This window comes from Nematolebias whitei, chromosome 6 (assembly GCF_014905685.2).
Source record: "Nematolebias whitei isolate Nwh7 chromosome 6, NemWhi1, whole genome shotgun sequence".
NCBI classification, from domain to species: domain Eukaryota; kingdom Metazoa; phylum Chordata; class Actinopteri; order Cyprinodontiformes; family Rivulidae; genus Nematolebias; species Nematolebias whitei.
This window is the reverse complement of record NC_056503.1, coordinates 38,330,094-38,348,733: the sequence shown is the minus strand read 5'-3', so window position 1 is coordinate 38,348,733 and position 18,640 is coordinate 38,330,094. Positions and strand designations below refer to the sequence as shown.

At 39.6% G+C, this 18,640-nt stretch overlaps 1 protein-coding gene across 1 annotated transcript in view; it reads left to right on the top strand.

Annotated features, from left to right (window-relative positions):
• Positions 1-299: 299 nt before the first annotated feature.
• The window catches only part of nek8 (NIMA-related kinase 8), a 23,009-nt gene continuing 4,668 nt past the window's right edge, over positions 300-18,640 (top strand). Inside the window, exons 1-14 of the mRNA XM_037677861.1 lie at positions 300-358; positions 1,087-1,292; positions 2,009-2,241; positions 2,316-2,447; positions 2,804-3,012; positions 3,882-3,961; positions 4,031-4,215; positions 4,562-4,709; positions 4,989-5,065; positions 5,239-5,356; positions 5,470-5,620; positions 7,159-7,322; positions 7,401-7,553; positions 14,362-14,513. Of these exons, the coding sequence (XP_037533789.1) occupies positions 312-358; positions 1,087-1,292; positions 2,009-2,241; positions 2,316-2,447; positions 2,804-3,012; positions 3,882-3,961; positions 4,031-4,215; positions 4,562-4,709; positions 4,989-5,065; positions 5,239-5,356; positions 5,470-5,620; positions 7,159-7,322; positions 7,401-7,553; positions 14,362-14,513 (2,055 nt within the window). The 5' untranslated portion in view covers positions 300-311. The remainder of the gene's footprint in view (positions 359-1,086; positions 1,293-2,008; positions 2,242-2,315; positions 2,448-2,803; positions 3,013-3,881; positions 3,962-4,030; positions 4,216-4,561; positions 4,710-4,988; positions 5,066-5,238; positions 5,357-5,469; positions 5,621-7,158; positions 7,323-7,400; positions 7,554-14,361; positions 14,514-18,640) is intronic.

Sequence of the window (18,640 nt, the reverse complement as noted above, 5' to 3'; positions counted from 1 at the left end):
AAACAAATATAACGTTTGCCGCTGGTTTACTTTGTTAAAATTTCCCTTATTCCAATGCTGTCTTTGCAGCTAGCTAGCTTTTCTGTTGTTAGCTTCAAAAGCAGCAGGCAATGCAGAATACTGTTTTCGATTGCCAAGGTATAGACGTGAGGGGGAAAAACATGTAATTGCTTTGGTAAATTTCTAATATTTCAATACAAGTTGAGATAGCTTTTTGTTTAGTTCGCTTTTTAAATGTATGTCCCTCTCTGCTGGCCGTAGAGCAGAGTTCGGTTGCCAGGAAACGGTGGAACCGTTAGCGCGCAGCAGCGATGGAGAAGTATGAGAAAATCAAAGTTGTTGGAAGAGGAGCTTTCGGGTAAAACTTCACATAATTTTTATTTGTTTGTTTTATATTAGGCATTTGTTTATTAAATCCAGAACTGTTAGGAGTTTAGCAGTAAAACCAGAAGGTTTTTTTTTAATGTTACGGAATGTTACGACTGCTGGAGAGGCGGAGACTGAGAAGTTAGCTAAAATCTCTGCCCCGAGTCCAACAAGTACTAATGTCGTTTTTTAGTGTAGACGTTATTAGGTAACTATCTAATCAGTTTAGGGCTTTATTACTGTTATTTGTGCCTTCAATGATGAAACACGTCATTGTAATGATAAGGTTTCCTCTCATCTCAGACCATCAGAACTCTTTGTCCTGTACACAGAAGATAGCTAGCTGACTTCATGTTTACAGATCTTCTGGTACAGACTGAATTAGGTGCCATCACCATGATGGAGCTGCAAACCAGGAAAAATGTCACTCAAGACATAAAGATAACAAGAAAGTCTGACTCATTAGAAGCAAAATACAAACAGCAATGAGGGACGACTGAAAACTTTTGCACAGTACTGGACACGTCAAAAAAAATTGCGTATATCATAACACACCTTTTTTTTCTCTTTCTAACAGAGGATTAATAAACATTGTCACTGTGTTTCTGTTTTTATTTTGCACATTTCTCTGTGTTCATCCTCAAACCTAAACCGCCACAAATCATCCCACTTTTATATATTTTCATAATTTCTCACTCCTTCCTTCTCCTGGACTTTCAGGATTGTCCACCTGTGCCGCAGACGCAGCGACGGCGCTTTGGTCATCCTGAAGGAGATCCCGGTGGAGCAGATGTCACGAGACGAACGCCTGGCGGCCCAGAACGAGTGTCAAGTGCTCAAACTGCTCAACCATCCAAATATCATCGAGTACTATGAAAACTTCCTGGAAGACAAAGCCCTCATGATAGCGATGGAGTACGCACCGGGTTAGCTCGCGCTCGTATCTCATTACAGGACCCACTTTTGTTCATTAGGCCTGGGAAGACCCTTGAGCTAAACCAGACTCAAACAGGAAATTGATATATTTTTTAATTTTTTCATTTACCCTTTATTTATACAGGTAGTCTCATTGAGCCATGCAAACTCATTTTCAAGAGAGACCTGTTTAGGGAGCAGATGGTGGGGGTTAAGGGCCTTGCTCAGGGGCCCAGAGTGGGACGAATGAGAGTGGAGGGAGGTGTGGGTGTTTCACCTTTTCCACCCACATTTTGATGTTGACGGTACCGGGAGGTGAACCTGCAACTTTCTGATCACAAGCCCATCTTCTAACCTCTGCACCACCACTCCCCAATTATATTTAAAATAAATTCTGTGTTGTTTTCATTTAGTTTAGTTTTTTTTACAGACAGTAAAATAAATCACTTTCCTTACTTTAGATCCGTACTTTGAGACTTATTAATAATTTGGTATGAAGCTGCTGCAGATGAAGAGTATTAATAATTATTTATGAGGCTAAAACTTTATTTTCTGGATTTCTTTTCGCTCAGACAGGGAGAGCTCCTGCTTTGTTTTAAAATCCTGCTAATTTCATTGATAATTAGCTTTGATCTCCTCGTCTCCTCCGACCCAGTAACCTTTTGTTCTGATTTGAAGCACCCATCTTTACTTTCTTGTTTCCATCTCTGATATTCTCCTCCTGCAGGTGGGACTCTGGCTGAGTACATCCAGAAGCGCTGTAATTCCCTCCTGGACGAGGACACCATCCTTCACTTCTTCGTGCAGATCTTGCTCGCTCTGTACCACGTGCACAACAAACTCATCCTGCACCGCGACCTCAAGACGCAGAACATTCTGCTAGACAAGAACCAGATGATCGTCAAAATCGGAGACTTCGGCATCTCCAAAATCCTCGCCAGCAAGAGCAAAGCTTACACGGTGAAGTCCTTTGTTTTGGAACTAGCTCGTCGGGATGACATCATCATTTACCAGCTGCTGCTTTCTCCGTTCAGGTGGTTGGGACTCCGTGCTACATCTCCCCTGAGCTGTGTGAAGGAAAGCCGTACAACCAGAAGAGTGACATCTGGGCTTTGGGCTGCGTGCTGTATGAGCTGGCCAGCCTCAAGAGAGCCTTCGAAGCTGCTGTACTAAAAAAAAGCAAATTCTTCTGTGGTTTTTAGTGTTTTGAGACATTATTTATTCAGCCTCCACAGTGGTATTGATCTTAGTAATGAATAAAACACGAACGCTCACTGAGCACAACCAGATATGAAACACTCCCAACAAACAACAAAGCTGCACTACGTTCACAGTGGGACTTTTTTGTCAAGTTTTGAGGATTTTTTTTTTTTTTATGTATGAAAGCATAAAAAGATGCCTAGGACTGTATTTCCACACAAATCATTAATAAATGTTTTCACCCACATCCACAGTGGTTTACACAAATCTCTCCAAATGGACCTTTTTTCAATTATTATGATTATTTTCTTCTTCTTTTCAGAATCTACCTGCCCTCGTTCTAAAGATCATGAGCGGAAGCTTTGCTCCGATCTCAGACCGGTACAGCCCGGAGCTCAGGCAGCTCGTCCTCACCATGCTCAATCTGGACCCGTCTAAACGGCCTCAGCTCAACGAAATCATGGCTTTGCCCATCTGTATCCGTCCTCTTCTCAACCTCTACACGGACATAGGCAGTGTGAAAATGCGCAGGTGTGGCCTTCACACACACACAGAATGACTGACAGCCGTTCTTCTGCTCTATGCTTTCCCGACTAGTAACTCGTTCCACAATTTTTGTGCCACTTCAACAATTCATATCTCAAAACGTTCAGGTCATCCCTGCTATGGGTTTTGGTATTCGTGCAGTTTTTTTTACTATTTGAAAGTTTTAGCTTTTTCTGCCATGTTTTTCTCATTGTAAATAAATGTAGCTCTCTTCACACATCCGTCAAATTCTTTTTTGTTGTTAACAAACTTTTACTGCTCATTTCAGCTTCTTTCTGTTCATTTAAGCCCTTTATAGCTACTTTTCTGCTAATTTTGGCATTTTTCTTCCTTTTTAGCTTCTTCCTACAAAATTCTGCTTTTTCAGCTACTTTTTAGGGGTTTTTTTTCCTGCTAGTTTTAGCTTTTTTCTTTTTATTCCCCCTAATTTTGGCCTCTTTTGCTTTTTAAAACTATTCAAAACTATGTATGCTACTTTTAGTTTGTTTCTTCTAATTTCAGTTTTTTTCTGCTCTTTTCAGTTTACTTTTTTGTTAATTTCTTATTTTTTTTTATCTATTCAGCCTGTTTCGGCCCATTTCAGCTAATTCATCTTCATCTCTGCTCTTTTTCTACACATTTCTGTCATTTTTCTGCTGTTTTCCACTTTTATTACCCTGATTTCAACAAATGTCAGCTGTTCAAGTTCAAGTCGCATTATCAGTTGAGCGATGAAACCATTTCAGCTGGTTTCAGCTTCTTCTGCAGCTTTCAACAAAAGGAAGTGCAGTATCTCCAGTTACGATTTAAATCAGGTCTCGTTTGTGAGTAACAAACTTAATATGATGTCACGTGACTTTTCTTTTTTTGTCTAGAATTGAGAAACCTCTGTCTGCTGTCCAACCTGGTCCTCAGGGCCACCCAGGAGGGAGAGTCCCCATCAACAGGTCTCGAGGTAAAACACGTTATTTCTGTTTAGTAAAACCAGCCGGGCTGACACTGACCGGGTCCTGAACTGACACAGATGGATCAACTGGTTTGGGATCAGGAAAGCTGGACTCCCTCCCGCTGTCCTCGGTGTACACGTGGGGAAGTGGCATCACCGCGCCTCTTCGTCTGCCGATGCTCAACACCGAGGTGCTCCAGGTGTCTCTCGGGCGCACCCAGAAGATGGGAGTCACCAAGTCCGGCCGCCTGATAACCTGGGAGGTGTGTTTGGACTCTTCAAGTTTTCATTCTCTGAGAGTTTCTTGAGGTTCGGAGCTCTAGAGTTAAAACTCCTTCCTCGCCCAGTGCAGCAGCAGCTTAGACTGTAGCGTCAAAGAAAGAAAGAAATTCAATTGGAAAAATTTTTGTGTAAAAAATCTTAATGAAATATTCAGGTTTCATGTTGGTGCACCTGTTTGCAGTCAGCAACCCAAAGCTGCCCTTGTTGGATCATGAAGTCACTTCAAAGCTAAAGATGTCAGAGAAAACCTACACAGAGCTATAGGTCGCTTGTTGAACATGTGAATTCTTCTTTTATCGTGAGGTTTGTTATCGCTTGTGTTCACAGGCTCCGTCGGTGGTGTCTGGTGAACCAGGTCTTCCTGGCGCGGTGGAACAGATGCAGCCGCTGTTCGTTTCTCGCTTCCTCGAGGGTCAGTCTGGTGTCACCATCAAGTCCGTGTCCTGTGGTGATCTCTTCACCACCTGCATGACAGGTGGGTGAGCTGTTCCCCCTCAGCCTGACTATAGAAAATCTGTTTCTGTTCTGCCTGCTCTAACAGAGACGTTCTGTTAGTTGCTGCACCGTTTGGGGGCTGTTGTCAGCATCTCCAATATCTCAAAGCAGAAAACACAGATTTAACCGTCTTCCTCTCAGTTCACTCGTCCCTCTTTCATCCTCATGGTGATGCAGATTAGCTTTTACTGATGTTCTGTTGATCTAACCCCCTAAACTTCAGTCCCATAAATCTCCTGTTTTTGTTTTTACTTTGCAGACAGGGGCATCGTCATGACATTTGGAAGTGGGAGCAACGGCTGTCTGGGACATGGGAACTTCAACGATGTAACACAAGTATGGAAACAGGAAAACACTTCATGAAGAGACAGATCTCTACTGCTAGTTTATAAACTCCTTCTTTCTGAGTTCTGCCGGTGTTTCTTATCTTGAGCCTTGTTGGACATGTTTGAAAACGAGGCTCCAAAGCAGTCGTCACATTTGTTGTTCTTTTTTGTCTTAATTTGCAGCCTAAGATAGTGGAGGCTCTTCTGGGCTACGAGTTGGTCCAGGTGTCCTGTGGAGCATCCCATGTTCTCGCTGTGACCAACGAGAAGGAAATATTTGCGTGGGGACGAGGAGACAACGGTAAAACAAATGAACTGCTTGTTTTAAAAACTATTTGGGTTGTTTTGTTTTGTATACAATCGATTTATCACAGCCACTAAACACACTGTTTAAATGTTGGGTCTTTCTGGTAGGACGCCTTGGTTTAGGGACGCAGGACACCCACAACTGTCCGCAGCAGGTGTGTTTACCTGCAGAGTTCGAGGCCCAGAGGGTGGTGTGTGGTGTGGACTGCTCCATGATCATCAGCTCTCAGGGCAGCATCATGGCGAGCGGAAGCAACAGGTAACAAGATGAAACGTTTGAACACAGAGAGCTGAAAGACTCCGCGGAAAATTACTGAAGAAAATGAAACAAGAGTTGTTGAAGCTAAAAGAAGTAAAACACAAGCTGAAAGCTAAGCAGAGCAAATACTAGCTAAAAGCATAAAGACGCAAAACATTAGCTGAAAGAAACAAATGGACGGTTAAAAGCTAAAACTGCTAAAACATTAGCGTAAAGTCGCAAGAGGTTATCTAAATGCTAAAAGTACCAAAAGTTAGCTTAAAAACTACAGATAAAATGAGCAAAAACTAGCTTAAATCTAAAAAGGATATCTAAAGCTAAAACTAGCAGAAGGGTTATTTTTTTTCTCTTTCAGTTGCTCCCTTCTTCAGGGGGCGCCACAGCGAGTGAACTCACACGAAGACTTGGCAACTGTCTTTATGTCCGATGCTCTTCCTGACACAACCACAGACATCGAGCTACCACATCCTACATGTGTGGAGTAGAGGGCTCCCATCTAGGGTGCCCGGGGGAGCAGATGAAGGGGTTTAGGGCCTTGCTCAAGTGCCCAGAGTGGTGCAAATAAGAGTAGAGGCAGGTGTGGGTGCTTCACCTTTCCCACACAATTTTGACGTAACGGTTAGGGGATTCAGACTTCCAGCCTTCTGATTGCAGGCTCACTTCTAACCTCTGCACCACTGAAATCAAAAGTTAGCATAATTCTAGCAGAGAGCTAACAGTCACAAAAGGCTAGCTATTGGCTACAAGTGGCACAATAGTAGCTAAAAGCTAAAAATGGCACAATAGAGGCTGAAAGCTAAAAGTAAATTAGGAAGCCAGAAACAGAGCAGTAGTCCTAAATCTGATTTAAAAGAGAACAGTGTTTCTGAAGGAATCAAACAGATCTCACTGTGTTTCTAAGGAGAACATATTTATAAATAAAGATAACAGTCTTGAAAAGTATAAAAGTTTCAGAGAACAGAAGTCTTAGCACATCTCCTAAATCATCCAAATGTTTTTGACAAATGATCGGCTGAAATAGCAGGAAGTGTGTCGAGGTCGTTAGATTGGAACAAGCTGCAACAGTGACAGCTGAAACAGGATTTCTCAACTCAGAACAAAATGGCTGCAGCCGGTCAATGCAGGGGAATAAAACTTCACTGAACCTTTAAAGAGAAGACACCACATTGTTTGTTTTCTATGAAGGTGATGAAATGAGACGTCCAGGAGGCTCACTGTATGTTCAAACGTGCGTGAGACGGCGTGGGCTTACAAGTTTCGAGAAATACTTTTACCCCGCAAAACCTGCGAGGCAGCATTCTCCAAAAATGACTCCGTGTTTGCACCAGCTGTTCATTCTTTTCATTTAGACTGGAAGTGGGTTTGCATGATATAATGAAGCAGTAAAATCAGCTGTTAATGTGTGAAAAAAAAAAAAGTTTTCTTACAGACGCAGAGATAAGAATTATTTCCTGTGACGGCCTAAATCTACTGTGTACATTAAAAAAAGTTACATTTTATATTGAAGTTTTAGTGTTTTCTTGTTTTGTTGCCGTCAGATTCAACAAGCTGGGTTTGGATAAGATCACAGCAAAAGACGAACCGACTCCTGCGAATCAAGTAGAAGAAGTTCATTCTTACAACCCGGTCCAATCAGCCCCGCTCAGCACCGACAGGATCGTTCACGTCGACATCGGAACAGCCCATTCTGTTGCCGTTACAGGTTCATAACAGGTCAAATCTTTGATTCATTTATGGCCGTGCGTAACTTTATTACATCATCTGTGTTTAACGTGTCCAGGAGGTGGTGAGTGTTACACTTTCGGCAGCAACCAGCACGGTCAGAAGGGCTGCAGCTCGCCGCGGAGCAGCCGCGTGCCGCACCACGTGTCTGACCTGAAGGACATCACCGCAGCCGCCTGTGGGGACGCCTTCACGCTGGCCATCAGATCAGGTGAGCTGTCCTTACCAGCACACCTGGTGGACACATGTGGAGAAGCTTACAAATTATTCCAAAAGACTTCCAAACTATTTTTGAATTGAAATACTTAGGAAACGTCATGTGCAAAAACTAATTCTTAATTTAGGCACCATTTCTTTAGACCAGTGCTTCTCAATTATTTTTTGTTACACCCCCCTTAGGAAGAAGTAAACATTTTGCCGCCCCCAACTCTCCGCCGCGACTGTAAATAGTATAATTTTTCTATAAAATTGTTATAAGTACACCTCTGCATAACATTGTATCCTTATTAACATTAAATTTTAAAAAGAAAGAAATATAGATCAACTTACAACAAAGATTATTAACATTGTTTTTTAGTCTGTAACAGAAAAGGCTTAAAGTGCATCAATTTGCTTGAAAAAAAAAATCTATCCTTATTTAAAGTGTAAACATTTTTGACCATTTGATACTGAAAAATCAAATTAAATACAATCAATAAATAATAATAAATTCAAATTGATCAGCAACATTTTAAGTCAGGAGTGTTATATAAATCACGTGGACCTACAAAACAAAAATGAATAAAATAATTTGTGCTGATTTTTTACTTTTTTTTTAATCAAAATGAGGAAGTCAGGATTAATGGCTAAAATGAGCACGTTTTGCAGTGCACAGATTTTTGAAGTGGGGTTTGAAACATGATCCTGCAACTCTCAGGTCCTGCTCAGTGTTTAGCTGGACCTGAACCTGGACCTGGACCTGGTCTTCAGTGCAGCAACAACAGAGACATCACAAAGAGTGCAGAGTGAGCGAGTGGGGGGGAGGGGGGGTCCAGGGGAACGCGCTCACAAGAGAAGAACCTGAGAAGTTGTTTACTGACATAAAATATTTTGTTAGCAAAGAATAGAGTCCTAACATTTGTTCATCTGTTTTTACAACAAATAAAAAACAAACTTGTGCTTTGACAATCGATAAAACTAAAACATTTTGTCAACGTGAAAAAAGAAAGAGGGGGCAGGTGTCGCTCTCGCTTTGACTTTATACTCTTTGTTACATGCGTGCTGTGGGTGAAATGCGTCCAAAGCGGAGGACTTGTTAGCAAAGAATAGAGACCTAACATTTATTAAACATTACTTCTGTATTTAAAAAAAACAAAACACAAAAATTGTGCTTTGACAAACTAAAAAATAAATAAATTGTTTAAGAAGAGGAGGGGCAGGTAACGCTCTCGCTTTGAGTTTATTCTCTGTCGCATGCGTGCTGTGGGTGACAAGCGTCCAGAGCGTCACCAGCTGATGAGGTTCTGAGTTTCTCAGTTGCAGAGGGAAGCGGCACGGTTCAAGCATGGCCCCCCCAAACGACAAGACAGCCATATTTGTTCATAACTTTATTATTAAACCTGAGAGTTGCCAGATTTTAGCAAATGGCTGCCAAACGCACACTGACAATATGAAGCTGGTGGGAAAAAAACAAACAAAAAAAAAAACTACTCCCTGCTGCAAAATGTTCCCCGGGGTCACATGCACGATGCGCCCCCCCTGGCATTGCTCCGGGTTCCCCCCAGGGGGGCGTGCCCCACTATTTGAGAAGGACTGCTTCAGACTGATGTAAACAAATGATGAGCTCAGAAATCTTTGGCCCAAACTGCGGGAGAACACCTCGACTTACAGCTGATGTCTAATCAGACGATGAAAATAGATGAAGGGCTGTGTGGCTGCTGCGCAGATTTGAAAAGTATTTAACTTAATTTCGCTTTTGTTTACAAGTCTGCATAAGTATCAAATTAAGAAAACAAAATAAGACGAGAAAAATTGCATTTCCTGTGAAAATGCAGAGCAGATGATTTTTTACGACTGACCAAGCTGAAAAGGTTTCATCGTTCAACTGTTCAGAGTTGAATTGGAACAGCTGATGTTTTCTGGAAATAGGAAAATAAAAAAAGGAAAGCAGCTGAAAAACTGCAGAAATGTGTAGAAAAAACTGAAATAGGCAGAGAGGCTGAATAGATTACAAAAAAAATCTTAAATTAGCAACAAGGATACAGAATTGAGCAAAAGCAAGCTAAAATTAGCACAAAAAAGCAGCAAAAAAAAATAAGCTAAAATTAGCAGCATAAGACTAGACGGAGCACAAAAGGTTGAAATTAGCAAAGCTAAAATTATCCCAAGAATACCTGTAAAAGTAACTGAATAAACTGAAAGGAGCATAAAAGTCTTAAATGTGCAAAAAGAAGCCGAAGAACAAAAAAGCTGAAATGAGCCGTAAAAGGTTTTAAGCAGCACCAAGAGTTTGAAGAACGTTGGGGAGTTGCATTCATTTCCAGCGATTAAATGGCCGAAAAAGCTCAATATTTCAAAAAGTAAAAATTCCACAAATACCAAAAGTCACAGCAGGAACGTCCTGAATGAGCCGAACGTTTTGAAGTGAGTTGTTGAGTTAGCACAAAAACTGCAGAACGAGTTATGGGCTGAAAAACATACAAGGAAAAAACACCTCAATAGTGTGAATGCTTTTGAAACATTCTCACAAAAACATCAATGTTTGCTGATTTTATTTTGTATTTAAAAAAAAGTCTCAACGTTTCTGAAAATATTAGAGGATACTTTTCATTTTAACCTTATGAACAAAAAAAATTGAGGATTGTAACGTTTAAATAAAATATTCTAATAGACACTTTGAGACAGACAAAAGGAGTTAGGAGCCCCCGGCTAAAATAAACAAAAGAGGGACTCTCCTCTCTGCCCCTTGCTCCCTTTTAGGAAGAGGGGCCTGCTCCTTTAAAGTCCCATCGGACAACTGAACGGAGGACCCATATTATAGGCGCACACTCATTCACAAAGGGTGACACAGGGACACGTAACATCCAGGAATGCAGACTGACACAAGAAGCACATAAAAACTTCATCCATCAAAAACCAACAAAATGCTGGCGTGGCAGCAAAACGTACCCCCTTCAAAATAAAGATGGCACGAAGCAAACACAGTAGCTATGTTTACATGCGCAAAATTCTTTGATCGATTGAAATGTATTCAGATTAAATAATTCAAATGTATCGTTTACATGGGCACAATCCATTCACAACAAGCGTTTACATGCAGCGGGCTTTGTTCTGAACAGAAGTACTGACATGCGCAGAGTGGTAAACTCTCCTTAAAAAAAACACAGAAGAAGAAGTTCTACTTCCGGTTTACTTCTGGGATGAACGTAAACAAACCCGAGCGCCCAAAATGGACCCGCGACAGGTTTTAATGACGGTGGAGATGTTACTGCACTCTCTGATTGAGCTACAGGTAATACAGATTATTTTGAGCTCTTTCAAAGTTTCTAGTAGAAATGTTGTGTCACTCACCAAAATACGTGAGGTAGACAGGTCGCACATGCGCAGTCTTGTCTGCTTTCCACAATCGGAATAAAAGGATCAGATTAAGTGTTTACATGCGCACCGTTCAGATTATGAATCGGCATAAACCACCCCTCATTCAGATTACAAATTCATTCGGATTAAGCTGAATCAACAAAGGATAATCCGAATGGGACGTTTACGTGACGCATTTTTATTCCAAATGGCCATTTAATCCGATTATTTATGTCCATGTAAACATAGCTAGTGAGCTGATCAGTGAATGGAAACAGAGGGATTAAATGGGCTGAGGCTGATGAGAAGATGGAAAACAGCTGAGTTTAATGAGACAAGAGACAGATGTGTGTGTGTGCGGGCGTGGCAGGAGTGAGGAGAGAGCGCTGAACTAAAGACATAACGGCTGATAACACATGGGAACAAACCAAACAATGAAACAAACAGAAAACACAGCTCCTGACATTTACCATGAGGGTATCCACTTTCAGAAAATTGACATGGGGAACACAGATTATTCCTCGATATAAGACGATGCATCTTATTTATATTTTTCATAATCTCATCAATGAAAATGTAACAACTTTAATCATTTAGTCAGGAGTGTCAAACTTGGGGACACAAGGGGGCCAAAATTAAAAACATTTTAAACCAGAGACAAGTTTCAGTTGATACTTTAACTCAGTCCTCAAACAGTGGGGCGCTCCCTCTTGGTGGGGGGTGGGGGGGGGGGGGGGGTTGTGGGGCGATGCCAGGGGGAACATGTTTTTTTTTTTTGCCGCAGGGAGTAGGTTTTTTTTGCACCAAACACAAGCACAAAGCACAAAGCAGGAGATATGAGGTGCAGATAACAAACCCTTAAGAGACATCATGGAAAAATATTTAACAGGGATGAAAAGAAAGACGGCGATAATGAGACAAACCTAAGTCTCCCGAAAGCTAAGACGAGGAAATATGACAAAGCGTATGTAGCGCTTGACTTCACTGTGACTACGGTGGGAGACAAGGACAGACCAATATGTTTACTAAGTCTATAAATGTTGGCAGCAGACAGCATGATACAGGTCCAGCTAAACACTGAGCAGGAGCTGAGAGTTGCAGTATCATGCTTCAAACCCCACTTTGAAAAGCTGTGCACTGCAAAACGTGCTCATTGTAGCCATTAATCCTGACTTCCTCGTTTTGATTTGAAAAAATCAGCACAAATTGTTTTATTCATTTTTGTTTTGTAGGTCAAAGTGTTTATATTGTGCTCCTGAGTTAATGTTGCTGATCAATTTGAATTTATTATTATTTATTGATTATATTAAATTTAATTTTTCAGTATCAAATGCTCAAAAAATGTTTACAGTTTAAATAAGGATTGATGTTTTTAAATTTCAGGCAAAATGATGCACTAATTTATATCATAATTTCATCTCTCTGCTTCCTGCAAGTGCTCTTGGCCGCGTACACTTCTCCGCTCTGCATGGAGATCAACTGATCAGCTGCAGGAGGAAGCTTAACCTGCACGGTGGGCTGCACAGAGGTTCTAAATAATATAAAATCATTTATTTTAAATAAATAAAAAATCCATGACAATTGTGCGACTCATCCATCAATCAGCCAATTGTTTGTCACCATGTCCAATCTTGTTTTGAAAAATCGCGATGGAGCGAGTCCGCGATAAACGAACCGCGATGGAGCGAGACACTACTGTGCAATGTTATGCAGAGGTGTACTTATATCAATTTTATCGACAAATCATACTATTTACAGTTGCGGCGGAGAGTTGGGGGGCATGAAATGTTTACTTCTTCCTGTCATGAGAAATCTGCAATAAATAATGTATGCTAGGTTTAGGTAAGATAAAAAATATTTTACATTAAAAATATGTTGGGGGCCAGATTAGATGTTAACAAGGGCCATATTTGTCCCTCGGGTCTTGAGTTTGACATGAGATTTAGTTCAAGAGCATAGTAAACATTGCTTCAAAAATAATTTGATAATATGAATTTAGTCATATTTGCTTACTGAGGTGAAAAGAATTAGTAAAATTCTGAGCAAAAAACGGTTTTGTTTAACCGAAAATTAAAAACATTTCACCTGGATGATTTTTTTCCACAATACATGAAAAGTCATTAAAAATTGTAATTGAGGGAAAAACGTCCATTTACAAATTCATTCATTCAATTAATTCAACCTTAGACAGGTAAATCCCACTGAGCCTCAAGGACTCATTTACAAATAATTTTGCGTGCAGATAATAAAATGAAATAACTGCACACACTCTGTTCATTTTAGTAAAACTGTAACCAATGTGAAAGTGGAAGAGTTTCTACTCTCAAAAAGAACAAAGTGTAAGAATCCTGGAGTCAGATTGTTGTTTTTAAGTGTCTGAAAAAGATAATAGTAGGGATTACTTGTTAGAAAGACTTTCTTTGGTTTCATGTTTCCCCTTCTGTCCTGTTATTTACTCAGGCCCACAAGTTATGTGAAGTTGACTCAAGAGGAAGTCACACCTCACTGAAAACGCCCATGAATACACAACGAAAGCCAGCTTTTCAGGCACGGCGTCTTTTTACTTTGCCCTGTAAGATCCGTCACCCCATCGCAGCTGTAACGGCGTTACGGCTCAATAATATCAATCCGGCTCCAAAGACTTTTTGTGCCACGAGAACGTGTACACTTAATGCTATGCAACCTTCTGCCTGAGTGGAGCAGGGCAAAAAGTGTGTGTGTGCTGGGTGAGTGGGGTCCTTCATGATGCAGGTGGCTCTCTTCCTGCATCTGGAGGTGTAGATGTCAGTGATGGTGGGGAGGCTGACTCCAACAGACTTCTGTGCAGCTCCTTTTGTGTTTTAGTCTCCAATACAACCGATGTTTGTAATCGCCTCAGAATGTATTTCTCCGGTAAATTAACAGCGATGTCCTTTAGTGAACATTGCGATAAACATGTATAATTATTTTTTATTTTTTTGTAGAAGAGAGATAACATATTAAGGCCAATATGTACATGTAGTCAGAGATCCCTTTAATTCTAAGACAAAAGTTTCAAAGTTTTCAAACAAATCTAAAACTGATTCTGGAAGTTTCCTTCACGTGACGTCAAAGTTTGTTGTTTGTCTGTCTAGTGGCTACACGGGACATATGGTGTGCTTTGTCTTAAGTGGATGAAGGTACTAAACCATTTGTGTTGTCCTTTAAACACGTGGGCCTTCAGATGGAGAGCACATGTAGTTTTTAGAGTTGAGTGTAAAATAATAAAATGTTGTATTGTAGCAGCAGTTGGCTCCCAGGGGAGAAAACAACAACTCCTTTGTCTTTTCTCAATAGGAAGGCTTTGTTCGGTTCAGACATCCTACAGATAGAGTGGTTGTTGAAAGACAGAGCTGCCGGTCAAAGATTTGTGTGGATTAATGCCTCCTGGAGGTCTCATTCTGAATCCAGTGACCAGTTTTTTCTTCTTCTCCTGTTTTCTGCAGACGGGCAGGTGTATACGTGGGGAAAGGGGGCCCGCGGCCGCCTCGGAAGGAAGGAGGAGGAATGTGGGACGCCAAAGCCAGTACAGCTCGACGAGAGTCGCTCGATGGCGGTGACATCAGTGGCTTGTTGTCATGGAAACACTCTGCTGGCAGTGAAACGTAATATTTTGTTCATTACCATCCGTTAACAAACACCAGGAGATGTTGGGGTGTGGTGAAATCTAACTAATCTCCTGAAGAAAGACACCTGAACCCAAGACCAGCGTCTCCAGATAATGTTGACAAAGATACATTTTTATTTTCCTTTAGGGAAATCTGAAGGAAGTCATTTGTGAGTTGAAAGCAGCAACCATGATGTAATCCTCCAGGCCCATTTACTCAATCAGAACATTCCTACCTCCATGGTAAAACTAAAAGCTGACTACAAATTACTGATTACTTAATTTTTACTTAATTTTTACTTTATTTTACTTTATTACTATTTGCACCTTATGTCGAAGCAAATTCCTAGTTTGTGAACCTCGTTCATTGACATGGCAATAATAAACTGATTCTGATTCTGATTCTGAAATGGATCTGATCTAACCACACGTCTAATGATGCAAAATCCACTGACAAACAGTGAATCAAACTCCAAATTAAGATTAAGCTGTGTCACAATTTAATACAAGCGGTCCGTGTCTTCTGTTGCTGATGGAACTGAATAGTAAATGCTTGTAGATTGTGAGTATTTTTCAGGAGTGGAATTGAACAGGGAATGCAACTACACCTTAATGTTTTTCATTCAACCTTTACTTATACAGATTAATCCCATTGAGCCTTGGGGACTCATTTACAAGAGAGACCTGATTTTAACAAAGGGTGATGACAACAGTGGACAATCATAAAAGGATGCATACAAATTGAGAAGAACAAGTGAAAGAAAATGGTATTAAAAAAAACGAAACAAAAACAGTTAGGTTGTAAGGCAATGTAGAAAACTAAAAACAGGAACATGTCTGCACTGGTTTTTGTCAGGAACTTAGCAGATGTTTAAAGCCACTTAGAGAGGTCAAGGTCGAGAGCTTCAGATCTTTTTGCAAGATATTCCAGGAAACAGGAGCGGAGTAGGAGAAGGTTCTTTTGCCTAGTTGGGTCTGCACTGAGGGAACACTGCAGGTAATAATGTCCTGAGAGCGCATGCTGTAGCTGCACTCATGCAGTGACTAGTTTTTGGTGCAAGATATTTAAGTGTGTAGGAGTTACTCTGTCAGAGGCAAGTTTTTCTTGTCCAAGGCTGTGCAGTGTGACAGATCCTGGCGAGCAGAGAGTGCACTTTTATCCACAACCAGGTGCAATGATGGCTCTAGGTTGTGGCTAGTGTGGCCTTGGCCACCATTGATTAATCAATGGCCATCCCAATCATTTGAGGAAACTATACCTTTAAGCCACGGCTATTCAGCAAAACTGCTCAGGGGGCCACAGTTTCTGAAAGCCAACATCTCGGTGGCCAGACATCCAGCGATTAAAATCATTATGTAAATAAACCAAAGTTTACAATGATCTGTTACCTTTTAAATGTGTTTATTTTATTGCATTGAATCATAAATGCAATAAGCAGAACCAAAACCCAGAAAGCCGGATTGAAGTTTGGCTCACAGGCCACCAGTTGAATAGCCCTGCTTTAAGCAGTATCAAAACTACTTTGTAGAAAGCATAGTTTCCTCAAAGGATAGAGGTGGCCAGTATACATATAGTTATAGCGGCAGCCATCTTGGATTTGGACGTGGCAACCCAATTTCTGATAGGGAACTTTTTTACATCTAAATGCAGCCACACACCAAAATGGAAGTTGGTATCTCACTTTTTTTTTCATGTTATCATGTTCACAGCATGTATGGATGGACAGATGGAATTTCTGATTCCCACAACAAAGCAGAAATGTTTGTACACCTCATGATATCGCTGCTTCCTTTCATCTGAGCCATGAGACACAAACACAGCATACAAGTTTCCAATTTGATTTATTGTTTGAGGATATTTTAAGAAGCAGCAGTTACATCAGCATTATATGATGTCATATTTTCAATAAATACACATTCTGAAAACACTAAACTCAGTTAAGTCAAAAAGGCACAAAGACAAACACAAAACTCAGTATATGTTGGATGTTGGTGTGGCAACTTCACATAAAACAACAACCGGATTGTTTAACGGGTACGAAAGCTTTTACCTCCTAAACAGGCAGGAAAACCACAAAATATTTTATCCTAACAAATTACTACTTTATTCATTTTTAATAATAATAACAATAACAACTAAGTAAATCTTAACTTATTAAGAGATCCATAACTCATAATTCATGTTTTAGTTTTTCTGATCAACCCATTGATAACAAACCAGCAAACACACAAAAACTGCGCTACAAACATCAAACAAACAAAGTTTTTAAAAATAATCTGGTTTTACACTTTAAATTAAAATTAAGTGTAAATGTTTTATGAGCCAGGAAACTTCAGTTTGACTGAGAGGATTCCCACTGAGTGATAAAACATTTAAAACTAAAACAAACTTATAGATTGTTGGAAACTTAAAAAAATAAAATCTTTTTTGCATTATGTTTAAAGAGAAGTTTAATTAATTATTCACAAAAATCAGGAGAAAAATTAAGCAAATAATCTTTAATGCTGTATATATTGCAAGAGTAGGAAGAACAAAAACACTTTATGATTAAAAACTTTTAACAGAAGATCTCATTTTCAAACTGAAATATAGAAAACAATAATACTGCAACTTATTTCATACAGAGAGGAAAGAAAGAGAGCTGCACGCAATAAACTTTAAAATCTCACAGATACTGGTGCAATCAGAAGTTTACATACACCCATCATGATTAATATTAATATTTCTTATTAATGTCATGTCATATTAATTTTAGGCTTTTAATGGTTGATTTGAGCCAGTTTTATGATTGGACGAGTCAAAGCCTGAGCTGTTTGGCGTCAAAGACAACTGTGTTTAGAGGAGTCAAGGTGAAGCTTTAAAATCTAAGAACATTGTGTGGCAGCATGGTGGTGGTAGCATCATGCTGTGTGAACTTCATGTCAAATTGAAACTCAGACACAATTTTGGATTTTTTTTTTTTTACCCAGACAGGGATCCCAAACACACATCAGAACTGGTTTCTGATTCCGAAGCTCCAACATTTTTGACAAATTTATAAATTGTGCTGTAAAGCCACTAACCAACTAATTTAAATGACCTTGACCAATTTAACCGAGAAGAGAAGTAAACAATCTAACCAGAATCCTGCCTGAAGTTATTGATGGATACAAAACCCTGTGATAGAAGAACAACTTACTGAGGACCATTCAACCAAATTTAGTAATGTATGTATAAACCTGAGACTGCAATTATTATTTCGACCCTGTGTGGATTAAAGAAAATCCACAATAATTCAGACCTGTGCCCCCAAGACTTGTTTTTTAAAGGCCTTCCCTCTCTTTGAACAATATACCTTATTTCATAAACCATTATTTCAGCTAGGTAAAACAAGACTGTAGGCTAATATATGATGTTAATTCTAGAGCTAATATATGACGCTTGCTCCAGAGCTAATATATATGATGTTAATTCTAGAGCTAATATATGACGTTTGCTAGTAGCTAATATATATGATGTTAATTCTAGAGCTAATATATATGATGTTAATTCTAGAGCTAATATATATGATGTTAATTCTAGAGCTAATATATGACGTTTGCTCCAGAGCTAATATATATGATGTTAATTCTAGAGCTAATATATGACATTTGCTCCAGAGCTAATATATATGATGTTAATTCTAGAGCTAATATATGATGTTTGCTAGTAGCTAATATATATGATGTTAATTCTAGAGCTAATATATGACGTTTGCTCCAGAGCTAATATATATGATGTTAATTCTAGCGCTAATATATGACGTTTGCTAGTAGCTAATATATATGATGTTAATTCTAGAGCTAATATATGACGTTTGCTCCAGAGCTAATATATATTATGTTAATTCTAGAGCTAATATATGACGTTTGCTCCAGAGCTAATATATATGATGTTAATTCTAGAGCTAATATATATGATGTTAGCTCCAAAGCTAATATATATGATGTTAGCTCCAGAGCTAATATATATGATGTTAATTCTAGAGCTAATATATGACGTTTGCTCCAGAGCTAATATATATGATGTTAATTCTAGAGCTAATATATGACGTTTGCTAGTAGCTAATATATATGATGTTAATTCTAGAGCTAATATA